Here is a 15,487-nt window from a genome sequence, read left to right on the forward strand (position 1 = left end):
CTATGGGACTCATCTCGGAAAACTTCCCCCGTCCCCGCCCACGCCGAAGCGTCCCCCACACAAACGTACTAAACGGCTTTCACCGTGCTAGCACGCGCGCCACGCGCTGCGACCACACCGGCAAAAAAAGAAAAAGGTTAACGCAGAAGGAGAAACAGGCGGGCAGGGGGAGGGGTCACGGTGGTCGGTGTGCGGGAGGGAGGAGGGGGAGGGGGGGCGAGACCAGTCGGTGTGCGCACCCAGAGAAGAACGAAACGAAAGAAAAAAACAGAAATACAGAAGTAAGGAAAAGCACCATGCTGATTGCCCACGTACATGCAGTCAACCGAAACACGCAGCACGGCATGATGCGCATGGCAAGTATGGCACCACACGCACACCCAAAGACACTCCCCCTCCCCCAACCTCACCCTCCTCCTCCAACACCGCCCTTTGTGTCTTCTTGTTTTTCGCTTGAGCGGAAGCAGTGAAAGTCATGCCCTGAGAGCAGGGGGGAGGGGATAACAAGGCACGTAGTCACCCCAACACCCCACCACCCCACCACCCTCAACGTACACGCCGAAATATATATATACATGCATGCGCACATGAAACACAACCATCAAGGCGAAAGAAAGACGCCGAGCCAGAGCACGCGCCAGTGCGTGCAAGTCCCCACACACACACACACAGGCAGGCACACAGCCGCACATACGCGAATTGGGCGAGAGAGAGAGAGACAGAAAGACAGAGATCTCGAGACAAGAGATGTGCGCACATGATCGCCACCGCCCATTCGGTCACATCAAGACAAGAAAGCAACCAAGGAAGGAGAGGAAAACAAACACCTACAACAAGAGATGGGGCGGAGACGACAACAAGGCTCAAGCGAGTGCATGAGGGAAGTAAAGGCGGCAAGGACAACAACACGAAAAAGGGACATCGATCAACGAGACGAAGGGGAATATATAAAAGAAAACACACGCACACACAAGCATGAGGTAGGCAAATGTGTAAGAGAGAGAGAGAGGTGGGGGAATGGGAGGGGCGTGCAGGCGCGCACACGCACGCACACACACACACACACACACACACACACACGCATGGAAAACAACGAGACAGACAGACAGACAGAGAAGAGCTTAGCCGTCACAAACCTGACGCAAGGACCCCATCTCAAGCATGGACGACTCATGAGAAGGTGAGAGAAAGTTCGTCTTCCCTGCGACCGATACCCGTCCCGCCTTCCTTCCCCTATCCACCTCGGCTCTCTCTCGAAAACTCGCGTGCGTGGGTGTGTGGAGGTGCACGGGGGCCTGCCAGAGGCCGAGTGAGAGAAGGAAGATGAGGAGAAGAGGGTTAGCCATGTGAGCAGGCAGCTTACACGAAATGTACCCCACCAGGCCCAGCAATAGAACAAGAAACACTCAGAGTCTCCGCGCGCGCCCCCCCCTCCCTCGTTCCCCTCCGTCTCTCTCCTGCTCGCCTCGACGGTTTATATGAGCCCGCCATCTCACTGTTTGGGGGAGGGGGAAGGGGGTCGAGAAAATGGGAGAGAGGGCGGGGCCCAAGTGGGGATGAGGTGCATGACTTATGCTACCTAGGTTACTCACAGAGATGGACACGCATCTACATATTAGCATGGGGTGGGCGTGGGTGCAGGGATGTGGTGAGGCCCGGAAAAAAGGCTCGCACATCTGCTCAGAAGCGGGCATCCTCTATTGGCGGAGTACTCAGGTGAGGCGCAGCCCTGTTCAGGATCGGTGCCTCGCGGTAGAAGCCGAGGGATGGATAGGCCGACTTTGGTGACACACAGCTCGTCGGTTGCGACGGAGCAAGGATCGTCGTCAGACGGCGTTGGATAAGGTAAGCAGGTGGTGGCACCTCCTGCCTTAGCGCCGACGGCGCTGTCCGGATTTGGCGAGTTCCGCTGACTGAAGCTCAACTGCGAGTCAGCAGAGGTCTCCGCCTCATTCTCCGGCGCTCCGGTGGCAGCAGCGGCGGGCAGAGGGATCGACTTGAGTACGCGGTACCGCATCGGCCTCCTCGCGCGACATTCAGCTTTGGCGGCGGTAGCCCTGCGAGCGAATATTGCCGGTGCCTACGGTGTCGTCCTCGTTGTTACCCGCCGGCGGTGCGGTGACTTTGAGCTGCTGTTCAGATGTCTCCTTCATCGGCATGCCGCTACCCGTGGCCACGGCCAGCAGCGCATTGCCAGACTCGTTGGGTTCCACAACGTCGCTGAGGCAAGCGTTCTTGCCAGTCGCGCCCGTGCTCGATGCGCCGTGATCATCCGACACAGCGAGCAAGCACGCCGCTTCTGAGTAGCCCGACTCCCGGCACATGAATTACCCCCCTGGCAGGGTCGGAAGGGCGCATCCTCACAGGCGCCAGGACGCTGCTAATGCCTGCGAGACGCTCCACATCCGCGCGTTACGGGGTGATGCTTGCGTGCGAGAGCGCCGAGCGCTTCCTGCGGGCGCCGCCGCCGATGAGCTGCGGGCAGCAGCAGCAGAAGCTTACCGTGATGATGATGGCGACAAGAGACGCGCCGATGATCAGGACTGACATGACAATAATGCCGACGATGTCTTTGCTCAGTTGGACTCTGGAGTCGTAGCTGATGCTTGTTGTGGCGATCGAACCGGGCGAGCCCTCATAGGAAGCCGCCAACAGAATCGACTGGGATGCCGCTGCAGGTGGCAGCTTCGTGTGCGCCTCGACCGGACCGCCGCCCGAGATGTAGAGGGCTTGCGTTGCGCTGTAGTTGGCCTGCAACAGCAACGGTGGCACCTCCTCCGGTGACCACGGGTGATTGGAAACCCTCGTTATGCCCTGCAGAACACGGCAGAGCACCTGCAGCCCACCAGTGGTCACCGAATCATTCCGCAACGTCTTGGCAGAGGTGACAAAGGCCCTGTTCAGGAAGGTGCGACGATGCAGCCTATCTTCGATCGCCTCCTCGATCGATTTCTTGACGGCTTCACGGCTTTTCTCCCACACTTGGTCCCACCTGTCAGCATCACCGCTGAACACGAGAAGGTAGTCGCCCGTTTCGTTCGCGAGCACCTCAAAGATTTTATCCGGGTCACTGGTGCTGTTGTCTTCGAACGGGTTACCAAGCGGCGGCATCCGTGCGTGCAGCTTGGTGGGTAAGAGGTCCGAGAAAGCCTTGAGATCTGGATAGATGTCCATCACGGTCTCCATGTACCCGTTAAACAGAGGCATCCTTGACTTCATGGCGAGTGCTTTGAGGCGGGACCCCGTACTCGGCGTTACCTCGGCTTGGGGGAAAGCCCAGACGTTGTATGACACGAACCAGCTAGATGCGTTCACTATGTTTGTCGACGGAGTTGCTTCGACGAGGTAATCACTCACGGTGGGGTCCACTGAGTTCTGGATATCAGTTTGCAGTGGGTACATGAAGGCATCGATGCTTATAGGATGTTGGGTCATGAGCGCATTGAGCAGCAAGTCCCAAAAAAACGTCGACCCCGTCACCGGCAGCAGCACCGGTTCGACAGCTTTCATGACCGACGGCCCATCAGCCGCCAGCACCTCGACCGTTGCGACGAAACCCACGCCCTGGAAGATCCTGTTGATGGTGCTAAGATGGGAACTGCGCAGTACCCCAAGTACCTCATCCCTGCTTAACCGTGTCATCGCAGAGAACTGAGCATATGCGCCGTAGGCCGGACCACCGGCCCACACCTTCTGCGACGTCACGGGCTTTACAGACGTCACGACGACTACTGCAGTGCTGTCGTGAACTCGAATTGCTGTAATAAAGTCCACCGTCACCGCCTGAGTCGTGGCAAATTCTGTCTTCGGGTCGCTCGTGATGATATCCCAGACTGATACTGGTGCGCTTAGCCATGCTTTCGCTTTTACTTCGGCTACTTTGGCACAAGAAGTGTGCACGCACAGAAACATGAGAATCAAGGCGAGAGACGGGAGAAGCAGCGACTGCGGAAGTCGCACCGCGCCGCCCCAGCCACTTCGTGTGCGCGTCTTCATGATTGCCCTTGTGTGTGCGTGTGTGTGTGTATACTTTGCCTTTTTTCGGTGTTGCTGTTCTGCTCTGCTCTGCTGCTGCTGCTGTTATTGTTACTGTTTCGGCGGCGGTGGCGGCAGGTCTTTTATATTGGCCTATCACGCCTGTCGGTGTTTGCGCGTGTCTCTGAGATGGTGTGCAGGTGCAGAGCGATGCACGACACGCACAAAGTCAGTAAGAAAACAAGGAGGAAGGGAGGGAGGACGCGTAAACAGGTATACGCCAAGCTATCACGCGAGACGAAATCGCTTACTCGACGCTCCACAGTGCTTCGTCGGCCTGACTGATGAAGCGGCGGGAGTGACGGTGGGTAGGACGAGGGCTGGCAGTTGTCAGTGGCGTGCTGAAGAGGCGGTGTGTGGTGCTTCCTTATCTTTCGCTGCACGTGCCCCCCCGCATCGTCGTGTGAGGTGCAGGGCCGAGAACGCGCAAGGTAGTGAAGTCGGAACAAACAAAAATTTTAACAGACGCAAGTGTGTGCCGAAGTGGATAGCGTGCGCGAGGTGGTGGTGGTGGTGGATAGAATAGAGAAGGCGAGCGGCGTGGAGAAGAAATGAGGGTGTAAGGTAGCACACGCCGACAAGGGAGAGAGCCACCCGGGTAGCATGGGAGCAGAAGCGCGCAGGCGTCCTTGATCACGCGTGCCATCGCTCACGCGATGCACGCACGCATGGAAAGGACGGAAGAGGATATGATGAGCTAGTCGCGTAGCAATATTTGTTCGCGCTTCCGCGCAATTTCTGGCTTAACTCGATCCATTTGCGTCGTTTTTTGGGGGAGGAGCGCTTCCCAGTCGAAGGCACGCAACGGGACGCGTGCGTCGTGAACCGCAGCGGGGGGAGGGAGGAGAGAGTGGAGCGAGGCGGTAGAGAAGCTAAAACGACGAAACAACAGAAGAAGGCGAAGGGAAAAATGTGCGGCCTGACCCCTGTCGTCGTCTCCCCCCACCACTACCACCACCACAGTCCTGTCCTTCTCAGGCAGCAGCCGACAGCGCGCACCTTGTTGAACTGACCCGTATCATGCGCTCTAGCTCCCATAGGATCGCCTGCCGCTCCGCTCGCCTAAAACCGGCGATCTGGAGAATTGCCTCCTGATCGCCAACGCCCCACCGCCACAGCTCTGCCATGGAGGGGAGCTGGTGAGCGCGCAGGCGCATGTCCACCTCCTGCAGAAGAGGCGTGAGCAGCGGCGGGTAGAGGAGTAAGTCCTCCTCGTCATGGTGGTTGCGCTCAGGGTGATCGTGAGAAAGCGAGCGCCGAGATGGTGAGGTTCTCCTTGATTGCTCCATCGGTGGCGTCCCCGCGCGGTGGCCGCTCTCCGTCCGATGATGCGAGAGGCCATCATGGTCTGGGCGGCGTGTTCGGGCACCATTCTCAACATCGGTGGTGACATCCTCGTACACATGCGAGTCCACCAAGCCGTTCTTGCCTTCCACATGAACGCGCGACGCGTCGGCGGCGCCTCGACGAGAGCCGCGCACACAAGCGGCAGCCACGGCGGAATTCGCATAGGAGAACGCACTATGCTCGGAGGCACGAGTTGGCAGTCGGGAATGGTGCAGCGGTGCAGACTCAGTCTGAAACTCTCCCCTCCCTCCGCTGCCCCGTCGACGTGGTCGTTCAACTGCCACTGCTGGCCACGCTTCGTTATTGTTGTCGTCGCCATCATTATCGCCGCAGCTCGCGTCGGTCGAGGCGCACCAATGGTCGAGCGTCACCTCTGTCTCTTCCTCTGCGCACACGGCCACGTTAGCGCCTGCCCACGGCGCTCCTCTGCCGGTGCCTCCCCTTTTAGCCCACGAGCTTCTCGAGCCAACGCCCTCGACAAGCAGGCCCTCCTCGGCCTCTCCCACGCCCTGCAGCACCGCGTTCAGCCCTCGTACCGACGTCGTGTGCAGCGGCGCATGCTCCGCCCAATACAAGCGTCGCTCATCTGGGCGGAGAGGCAGCCCGGTGATGCGGTGGGTGGAGTGCAGCTGCGCTGACCGCACCGTCGCGCGCGCCCTGCGCTGCTGGGCGAGTCTGCTGAGCTTGTCCGCCCAAGCAAACGCTCCACTTCTGGTCTGCCGCCTCGTCGGTGCGGAGCTGAAGTCGGCTGGTGCATCCATCGAGGCGTGAGGGCCACCGTCGCCGTGGTGGTAAGACACCACCCTTCCCACCTCTCCCTGAACGGAAGGGGCGGTGCGAAAATGCCCCCGCGCAGCCTCCGCCGCTATGGACTGCAGATATACGGCCAGCACCTCATTCGGCTTTCGTGGCAGACCCGATATGGGGTCGTACAGCTCACTGGGACGCGAGGCCCCAACACGCACCCGCGTTGTCGTGTGCGTCAGACTAGCTCCGCCACCGCCACCGCCGCCGTCCACCCGCTGCACGATCGGCCCCCTCCAGCCGCCTCGCACACGATCGTAGCACGCGCTCAGCGGGCCATGCCGCAGCTGTACCGGGTCAATACCCGTCTCGGCAGCTACACCTTGTCTGTACGCAGCCAGCGCAGATGCAGACGCGTGGTTGCTGGCTCCGTATATCAGAGACCCCGGGACGGCATTGACAGCGCACTCGATGGCGTGTCGATCCGCCACCGTCTGCGGCAACGCCGCAAGACCGTCCCAGTTTGCCTCCACTGGCGCCGCCGTCCCCGCGCCGCGCCGTGGAACAGCAAACCCGGAAGGGTGGTTGACGCTTTCCTGGTACACGCGAAGGCGGCATGTGGACGCAGCGGTGGTGCCCAACACGTTGCTGAGCGCCATGCGTCCTGATATCGCCTCCGTGTCGCTGTCGGGCGCTGCCTCCGTCGACGACGAGATGCCACACAAGGTGCCTCGCGGTCGCATCGAGTCCGCGGATGGAGACTTAGGGAAGATACCATGGAGAAGAGAATACCGAGAAGACTGCCGTCCAAGCCGGTGAGCCGGAGCACATGCACCGCGAAGCCCGAGACCAGTCCTCGAGCTCTGTGCCTCAGCATTGCCAAGGCGATACGCGCCAGGGTCCACAAACGACAGCGGCGACGCACCCCCATCTGCCTCCTGGAGCTTGTTAGAAGAGGTGCTGAGGTGCGCCTGCAATTGGACCGAGGGCGAACGAGGCCGTGGCGGACAACCCTTCCTCGCGCTACGCGCGCGTGATCGCGGCGGCGGCGGAGCCGGTGTCGATGGCGATGGCAGCCGGTGTTCCACCCCGAGGCCTCGCTCTGCCTGCACTGTGTGAAGCGTTACGTCGTCATCGCCGGCCCTCCGCTGAAGCACGGAGGGGAAAGAATGGCGTGTCGCGCCTCTCACAAGATCACCGTCTGTCTCTAATCCTCCAGGTAACCACCACGGCGGCGTCGGATATCGCTGCCTGCCTCTATCCAGGCGATGATGGTGAAGCTGTTCAGCTAGGTATCCCTCCAGTATAACCGCGTGCGTGGAGGATGACGGCACTTGTCGGTGCTGCTGTGAGGCTTTGGAAAGCGGCATTGATGCTTTTGTACCAATACCAAGCGACGAAGAGTTGTGCGTGTGTGACCCCGAAGGACTATGCGAAGGCCCCTCAGGTGATGCCCCCGCCCCTGTGTGCCGCTCCCGCACTGCTGCCTGCTCACAATCGTGAACACGCGTAGGCCGCTGGCTGCAGTAAAGGACAGCAGCGGGCGGGGCTCGCCCATCTTTGACAGGGGAATCCCTCCCCGCAGGACGCTGTGAATCCGATGCAGAAGGAAGTCGCTCCGAAGGACGGGGACACGGCGTGCAGGGCATCGTCCCAGTCGAAGCATCCGCGCAGTGTTCTTGATTCGACAGGGGCGAAGAGACGCCAGCGTTAAATACATGAGGTGCCGCGGAGGCTAGCGCCGCAGCGGGACGGGCCGCGCTCGAGGCGCGCACGAGGCCACCGTGCTCTCGCAGCAGCCGACCCATACGCCACTAGAGTGCGGGAACGAGCGAGAAGGTAGACGATCGGCAATCACAGCAACAAGGAACGCCGTCAGCGACAGGGTGTCGAAGGCGGGAGAGGAAGAGGCCGCACAAAACCGCCCAGAGGCGTACAGAAATAGAAGAGGCACGAAAGAAAAAAAAATCCGCAGCAAGAGGCGGGCTGGCGCGTGCGTGTGTGTAGTATCTCTGTACCTGTGCATATATATATATAGATGTATGTCTCCTCGATGAAGTGAGTGTATATCTAGGGCATCTAGTCTAGTGGTGCACAAGCTGGAGAGCAAGAGAAGTGCCTGCGTATGTGCGGGTACACAGGCAGAGGGGGGGCGGCACGCACACCCCACTCGTGCCGGCTTCGACTTCAACGGAATGAAAAAAAAAACGCACCACTGGGGAGCTGAGTCGAGCGGGGAGTAGAGGGGGTGGACCAGGTGAAGAGGTCACTCGCGAACAAAAGCGTGTGCTGTGATGACATGTGCACGGTGTGTGTGTGTGTGTGTGTGTGTGTGTGTGTGTGTGTGTGTGTGTGTGTGTGTGTGTGTGTGTGTGTGTGTGTGTGTGTGTGTGTGTGTGTGTGTGTGTGTGTGTGTGTGTGTGTCGGTTTCCAGTGGCGGGGGAACGCACACGTTGCCGGCGGCAGCATCAAGGAGGCAAATCGGAAAAAAAAACGACACACACACACACACATACATATACATATATATATATATATATAGATAGATAGATGTATGGGTGTGTACCAGGGATGCACGGAGGCGCAGCAGAAGGGAATGAATAGAAGATCACGGGAGTGTAAGCGCAGCAGGAAGAAGACACGCGCTCCGGCGTGTGCGTAATCGAGTCTCCCTCGACGTATCGTCACTATCTAAAACTCCACGCGCACGAAGATACAACCGCATCCCCAAGGATGGGGGGGGATGAAAGGAGTTGGGGGTGGGTGTTGTACACCAACACGCAACACCAGAAGCAGCTGATTGTTCGCGCCTTGCTCTCAGTAAGGGTAGGAGAGTGGGAGAGGGGTTATGGGCCACCGTTGCCACCCCCTGCTCCCCGATCGTTCCTCCACGTCGGAAGATTTCATTTCATCGGTGGAGACTCGGTGTGCAGCGTGCCGCTCTGTGACGATGTTCAAAACGTGTGTAGGCAACGGGCCTTCGCGCATCACAGCTGCTCCAAAACCTGCACGTTCTACTTCACACGCTCACCCGAAAACCGAAAGACTCTGCCTGCCTGCCCGCCTGTCTCATGCGCTACGACGCTGGAGAATGGCGGAAGAACTCTTTTCTCTCCTCGGCGACACCCGTCGCTCACCGCTCCTGCCGCGGCTCCATCATCTGCAGCTGCCGCAGGATCTCCCTGTCGCGCGGCTCCACCTCAGCCGGTCGCATATCCGGCTGCTGTGCGATAAAGCGAATCGGCCCGTCCCGAAACGGACGCGGCTCCTTGTCGATGGGCATTGAATACGTCGTCGCCTGCTCCATGCGCTCGAGGAACTCTTTCATGGCGCGCCCCGTCTCCTCAACCAGATCCTGTGCCTCCGGTGTCTGCTTGTCCAGTGCCGCAATCTCGGCAGCCGTTGCGACCATGTCGCCCTCGCTTGCCCCTTCTTCCACCATATAAGACATGAGCCGGTAGCGATCCATCATGCGGTCACACAGCTCGTAGCGGTGCGCGGCCTTGTAGAAGTTCGCCAGCGTAACGATGACGCGCACGTTGAACGGCTCCAGCTCCATCGCGCGGCGGGCAGCGATGATGGCGTCGCTAAGGTTTCGCTTTGGGTCTTCCTTGTGCATCAGCAGCGCTAGCGTCTCCCATGGCGCGGCGCACGTCGGAAATTCCGCCATGGCTTCCATGCACAGCCGCCGCCCGAGTGCTGGCGAGTCGTGCGCGCGGTCGCTCACGTACTGGAAAAAGGCCTCGCGGTAGTTGGCGTCCTGATCGTCGAGGACGTCTGGCGGCTCGCTGAGCCGGCTGGTGTCTGTCGGTGGCACCTCCTCAGCAACGTCTTTGGGGGTCACAGCAGGACCGCAACTCGCGTTGGCTGCCCGAGGTAGCAGTGCGCCTGCCTCGGTAGCACGTCCCGGCGCCTCCACCTCGGCTGTCGCAGCAGTCGTGGGTCTCGTTGCCGAGGCACCGAGCGCGCTGCTGCACTCAGCATGCAACGACGACGGCGAAGACAATCTGAGAGTCACGTTCGGCGATGCACACACGCGAGCGCGGTGCAGAGACGAGTTTGCCCGATAGAGCTGCATCATCTGCTCGCAAATTCTGTAGCTCTCATGCACGCGACCCGCGCTGCGAAGTGCAGTGTGCAGCTTCACGAGCGTGAAGAAGTGGAACCGGGTCGCCTCAGGCAGCATTTCGTGAATGCGGCGCGCCATTAGCGCCTTCAGAAACGCGATCACGAGAGAGAGCGCGAACGTGCGAGCCGCCGGGGAGATGTCGTCCGAGTCAAAGCGCACAACGAAGTGCTGCTCATCGACAGCGCGGAAAAGCGCTCCGAGAAGTCGACATGCGTAGTCATGACCGAGGACCCGCACAATGGGCCCCATCGCTTCGATGAAAAACCGCGACGCGGCGCCCTCGCCGTCAGACGAGCACTTCTGTGCGGCCGCCTCGACGATGAGATCGGACAAGAGGGACAGTGCCACCTCCACCGGGGAGATCTGAGGTAGCGTCGTGTAGGCTGGCGTGGGCCTTCGGGCAACACCCGTGCCAGCTGTCGTCGTCACGGCGTCCGCGGGAGACACTGACGAAGATGGTGACGCAGATGATTGTTGTGGTGTAGGCGTTGACGCCGCCTCAGCGTCCGGGCTCAGTGCCGCGCAAGGTTCCTCGGCGCGATGGGCATCGGCAACCGGCACCTTGTTGGATACAGAGGCAGGCTGCAGCCGCCCCTCCTCCACCGCCTTGGTGTACTCCTCGGCCAGGTGGTCCAGCAGCACGCGTATCCGCGGTATCCATCCCTCGATGCCCGTGTACAGTTCCAGCAGTGACTCCACGGCGTCCACGTTCGTGACATCGTCGGCCAAGATGTCGTAGAACACCCTCTCCGCCTCATCACACCGCTCCAGCCGGCGGTACGTGAGGCCCAAGAGGTAGCGCACGTGGTTCACATCGGCAGTCGTGATGATCGTCATTTCGGGGATCAGCGCCTCAGGCGGCAACTCCTCCGCCTCCACGGCTTGTGACAAGTACGCATCATCCGTCTCGTGCACGGGTGCCTGTGGCGTGTCGCGGCCTGGTCGCTCGATGGACTCCGTACCGTCCGCCTGTAGAACCACGCGGTAAGCGGGTGTGCTAGGCACGTTGACCTGGAAAGCGTTCTCCCGGTTCTGCAGGCGCTGCTGACGCTGCTGCCACTTCAAGAGAAGCAGCCGCTGCGTGCTCATCGGCTTCTCCACCTCCTGGCCGACCACCTCGAGAAGGGCACTGAGCTCCTCGCGCAGCGCGTCTGCCGCGTGCTGCAGGTCTGCCTGTGTGCTTGTCTTGCTTACCACCGTGCGCTTCAGCTCTTGGATGCGCAGAGTTGTGTAGCCGGGGTAGGCCAGCTCCTCCCGCTCCAGCAGCTCACGCTCGCGCTCCATCGCCTCCAAAGTAGCGGCTCCGACGCGGCTAACGCTGTCGTACCGCGGCATCGTCACGGGGTGCGCACGAGGGTCTTGTATGTAGCCCGACGGCGTATCGGCGAGTGTGTTGCGCACGATGTTGCGCTCGTAGCAGACACGTGTGGCACGCAGCAGCCCAGGGGCAAGACCAAGGCCGCATCGAAAATCTGCTACCGCTACATGGCTACTGCAAAGTCTGCGCACGGCTTTGTGCTGTGCGTTTCGATGCTGCCTCACCGCTGATCGGCATGCCGCACTGCGGCTTCGCTGCCGCAAGCGTAGGAGGACTTCCATAAGTGACGTCACGAACGGAGACGGAGTTGGTGGTGACGATGATGCCGCTGCTTGTGCAACGGCGAGAGTGCGAGACCCCGTCATCGCGGGAAGAAAGGTGATGGATGCACCACGAGAGTAAAAGCGTGAGCGGAGCCGGCCGCTCATTGGTATGAGGTGAGACGAGCAGGCACTGGCCAGAGACGCTACACGCTGTGGCGTCATAGAAGAACGAATGTGTGTGTGTGGGGGGGGGGAGACGACGGTGGGGTGGATGTGCGGGAGGATGGAGATGCATACCAGGCGGGACGAAATCGGCGGCTCGCCAACGCCGACAAAGAGGTGAGACGCTCCGACATGGCGGGTGTGCAGAGGCGGTTGCAGTGATAAGGCTCACTCCATGTGCTACAGACACACACACACAGGGTCAAAGGGTTAGAGTCGAGGGGGACAACGAGAAAGACGGGTGGAGCCGTTGAGGCACATGGGTGGAGTAGTTGGCTAATCGCCTGTGTTACTGGCTTCATGTAACGTGCCCGGCCACGCAAGCAGGCGTGCACACACGTGCACACCTCGCACACCGCGCTCTGTGCTTTGGTTAGGGGTCTTCGCATTGGATGCTGTCGTTGTCGCGTCATGCCGCCAAAGGAAAGTGAGGGGGGAAGAAGGGAGATGAGCCGAAAAGGTAGTACGCACATGGCACGCGTGTGCAGAGGGGCACCAAAGAATAATACGAACAGAGATGCGCGCAACGACGGGGCTGGAATACGCGAGGATCGGGTGCAAAACACATCAAGTGGCTCCCCCTCCCCCTCTTCTCTTCCCCTTCCCTACGAGCGAAGAGGGAGAGGGAACGCACCCACTAGAAACTTCCTCAGTGTTTCTCCCGCGTCCAACGCACCTTTTTTTCCCTGTCCATCCTCTTCTACATGATCAGCTTTGGTGCCTCGCAAACAGTCAGCACCACCTTGCCGTGGCCGTGTTTCTCCGCGAGAAACTTGTGCGCGTTGGCCACCTCCTCCAGTGGGAAGGTGCGGTCTACAATCGTGGAGATGATGCGCTCACTCATGTAGGGCACAATCTCGCGCTCGAAGGAGGCGACGAGGTCGGCCTTGTACTGGTCACTGCGGCAGTGTAGCTTGGAGAAGGTGATCTGCGCCATCTCCCGAAATAGCGGCAGGGCGTTCATGTGCACGAGCGCCCCGCCCATGAAGGCAATGACGATGAGGTGACCATTGGGCGCGAGTACTTGGGCATTCTCACTGAGGTACGTTCCGCCAAACACTGGATCGACAATCACGTTCACACTCTCCTCGCCGAAGAGGCGCTTCAGCTTCGGCGCAAAGGCCAAGCCAAGCTCGTCGGGCGTGCGGCTCAGCGTCACGCTTGCGTGCGCCTTGCACACATCCAGCTTCTCCTCGGACGAGGTCGTGATGGCGGTTGCTTGGAAGTACTTCTCCGTGATCTGTGCCGACGCACTGCCGATGTCGCTGGCACCGGCATGAATCAGCACCTTTTGCCCCCGCTTCACCTTTCCATGGCGATGAAGAATCTGCCACGCCCTGATGAACGCCTCTGGAATGGCGGCGGCCTCAGTGAAGCTGTAGCCCTGCGGCATCGCCATCACACAGCCCATGTGCGCTACGGCGTAGTCTGCATAGCCACCGCCGGGCAGCAGTGCCATGACCCGGTCGCCCTCCTTGACCCTACCTACGGCGTCCGAGCCTACCTGCTCTACGATACCCGCCACCTCCAGTCCTAAAAGCTCGTTTGCACCGTCTGGTGGCGCATAGTTATCGCGCCGCTGCGACACACCTGCGCGATTCACGCCAGCTGCCATGACCTTAATAAGTACATCTGTTCCCTTCTTCGCAACCGCCTTGGGAACCTCGCTGATGGACATCGTGTCAATGCCGCCGAGGCCCTTCAACGTTACTGCACGCATCATGGCTTGCTCGGTCAAAATGCCAACGTCTAATGATTGTTGTTGCGTGCGTGTTGGAGAGAGAAGGGCTCGCAGAGAGCGAGCCGAGGGAAGCGGGGTTGCCGGGAGGTTCGTCTACTTGTGAACACACACACACACACCGATAGTGAAGCAGCGGAAAACGAATTAACTCGAAAGAACTGCGTGCGTGTGTAGCCAGGGAAGATGCAGGTGGGGGACGTACCGCACTTCTCTCACTATCTGTGTGTTTGTGTGTGTGCGTGGACAGGCGGAGACAAAAGCAGCAGGGAGACGAGTATCGTGTGTACACCCCTCCGACCCGTCCTCGCCGTTACACAAGAACGACCTCAGCGGAGCCACAGAAGGGAGACAGTCACAGAAGCACAAGCGCACACCCGCCTAGAAGCTTCCTTTATCCTCACGCCCTGCGTGTTCGACGATGCATAACGTAGCGAGCAGTTAAGTGGAGGGTACTGGTGCTCGCAAGAAGAACTTTAGGGATTGAAGAGAGAGAGGATGACGATTATGAGCGCTCACACGGAAGCGCAGTCGGGGGGCGGAAGACAACCGAAACCGGAGGGAGCACCACCGCACACGTCAGCCCGCTTTGAGACTCTGCAGAAGGATGAGTTTATGTGCGGACGAGTGCTCTTTAGCGCGTACGTGGCAGTCTTCTCCCTTCTTCGTTTACAGGTGAATGCCTCCTGCTCCTTCGCCAGCGTTACGGACTCGGATAGAGCGCAGAGAAAGAGGAAGGCGAGAGAGAGAGTGTGCGTTGCACCGAGATCATCCAGCGAGTCTACATGTTCGTCGCAGTCCACCCGACCTCGGGGGAGGGGGAGGGGAAGCGGTGTCTGTGCGGCCGTGCCGCTCACACACCAAGAGGGCCGTACCAGCAGGCATGGAGCGTGTCCTTCATGCAACAGCAATACATTCGCGCGTATACGCCGGTGTCTGTGCACACAGGCGAGAGTGCTGTCCAACCTAATCCGTCCAGCGTGCTGTCTCACCAGGTGGGGAGGCGAAGAGGTTCACATAGCCAGAGGTACTCCGAAGATACGGACGACCGCATTCACACATATGAAAGGGCGACAAAGTCGCTGTGGCCCCTTCCCAGAGGAAATCAAAACTAGAACTCGCGCTTAGAGTAACACCAACGATGCTGTGTCTACTGAACCTTTTTTTTCGGCGTCCTCAGCGCAGCCCAACGCGCTGCCCAGACAAGCGTCCGGGCCAACGCCGCGCTCGAGCCGCCCCCACCCACCCACCCCCCGCCGGCCTGGCACACGCCCCCCCCACATCCCCTCTCGGGCAATGCAGCCGTAGACACACACGCGCTACAGCAATGCGCCGCCTCTGCCTCAAACTCTACCCAGCACCCGCCGCCTCGCAGGTCGCCGCACAGCCGCTCCCCCATCGTGCCGGCCGCCACCCACGTCGCGCATATCCCGTTAGGGGCGGCACCCCGGCCCCGCACCAGTGGGCAGTGCGAGGGCGGGATGTGGGATGCGCGCCAGCCACGCTGACACGCTGCCCATCATGGGGCCCGCGCAGACGTGTGCGCTGTCGCAGGTCGCTCCGACGCACCGCCGTCCAGGGCCTGACACTGCCACCACCCGAAGGTGGCTCGGCATCGGCAGGGGATAGCGAGAGGAGGAGGGGGTGGGGCTGCACGGCCTCCCCACACACACACAGTGCGGCGGTGCACT

The 15,487-nt window shown here is 60.3% G+C and overlaps 4 protein-coding genes across 4 annotated transcripts; all 4 read right to left on the minus strand.

Annotated features, from left to right (window-relative positions):
* Window positions 1-2,412: 2,412 nt before the first annotated feature.
* On the minus strand, window positions 2,413-3,996 carry LMXM_23_0840 (hypothetical protein, unknown function; the record flags this gene model as incomplete). The annotated part of the gene is made up of 1 exon (XM_003875672.1): window positions 2,413-3,996. The coding sequence occupies one exon, from the start codon at window positions 3,994-3,996 to the stop codon at window positions 2,413-2,415; it is 1,584 nt and encodes a 527-aa protein (XP_003875721.1).
* A 1,013-nt stretch (window positions 3,997-5,009) lies between these two features.
* LMXM_23_0845 (hypothetical protein) lies at window positions 5,010-7,934 on the minus strand (the record flags this gene model as incomplete). The annotated part of the gene is made up of 1 exon (XM_003875673.1): window positions 5,010-7,934. The coding sequence occupies one exon, from the start codon at window positions 7,932-7,934 to the stop codon at window positions 5,010-5,012; it is 2,925 nt and encodes a 974-aa protein (XP_003875722.1).
* A 1,325-nt stretch (window positions 7,935-9,259) lies between these two features.
* Window positions 9,260-11,590, minus strand: LMXM_23_0850 (conserved hypothetical protein; the record flags this gene model as incomplete). The annotated part of the gene is made up of 1 exon (XM_003875674.1): window positions 9,260-11,590. The coding sequence occupies one exon, from the start codon at window positions 11,588-11,590 to the stop codon at window positions 9,260-9,262; it is 2,331 nt and encodes a 776-aa protein (XP_003875723.1).
* A 1,168-nt stretch (window positions 11,591-12,758) lies between these two features.
* On the minus strand, window positions 12,759-13,781 carry LMXM_23_0860 (alcohol dehydrogenase, zinc-containing-like protein; the record flags this gene model as incomplete). The annotated part of the gene is made up of 1 exon (XM_003875675.1): window positions 12,759-13,781. The coding sequence occupies one exon, from the start codon at window positions 13,779-13,781 to the stop codon at window positions 12,759-12,761; it is 1,023 nt and encodes a 340-aa protein (XP_003875724.1).
* Between the last annotated feature and the right edge of the window lie 1,706 nt (window positions 13,782-15,487).

The sequence above is a fragment of the Leishmania mexicana genome, chromosome 23, assembly GCF_000234665.1.
Source record: "Leishmania mexicana MHOM/GT/2001/U1103 complete genome, chromosome 23".
Classification (NCBI taxonomy): Eukaryota; Euglenozoa; class Kinetoplastea; order Trypanosomatida; family Trypanosomatidae; genus Leishmania; species Leishmania mexicana.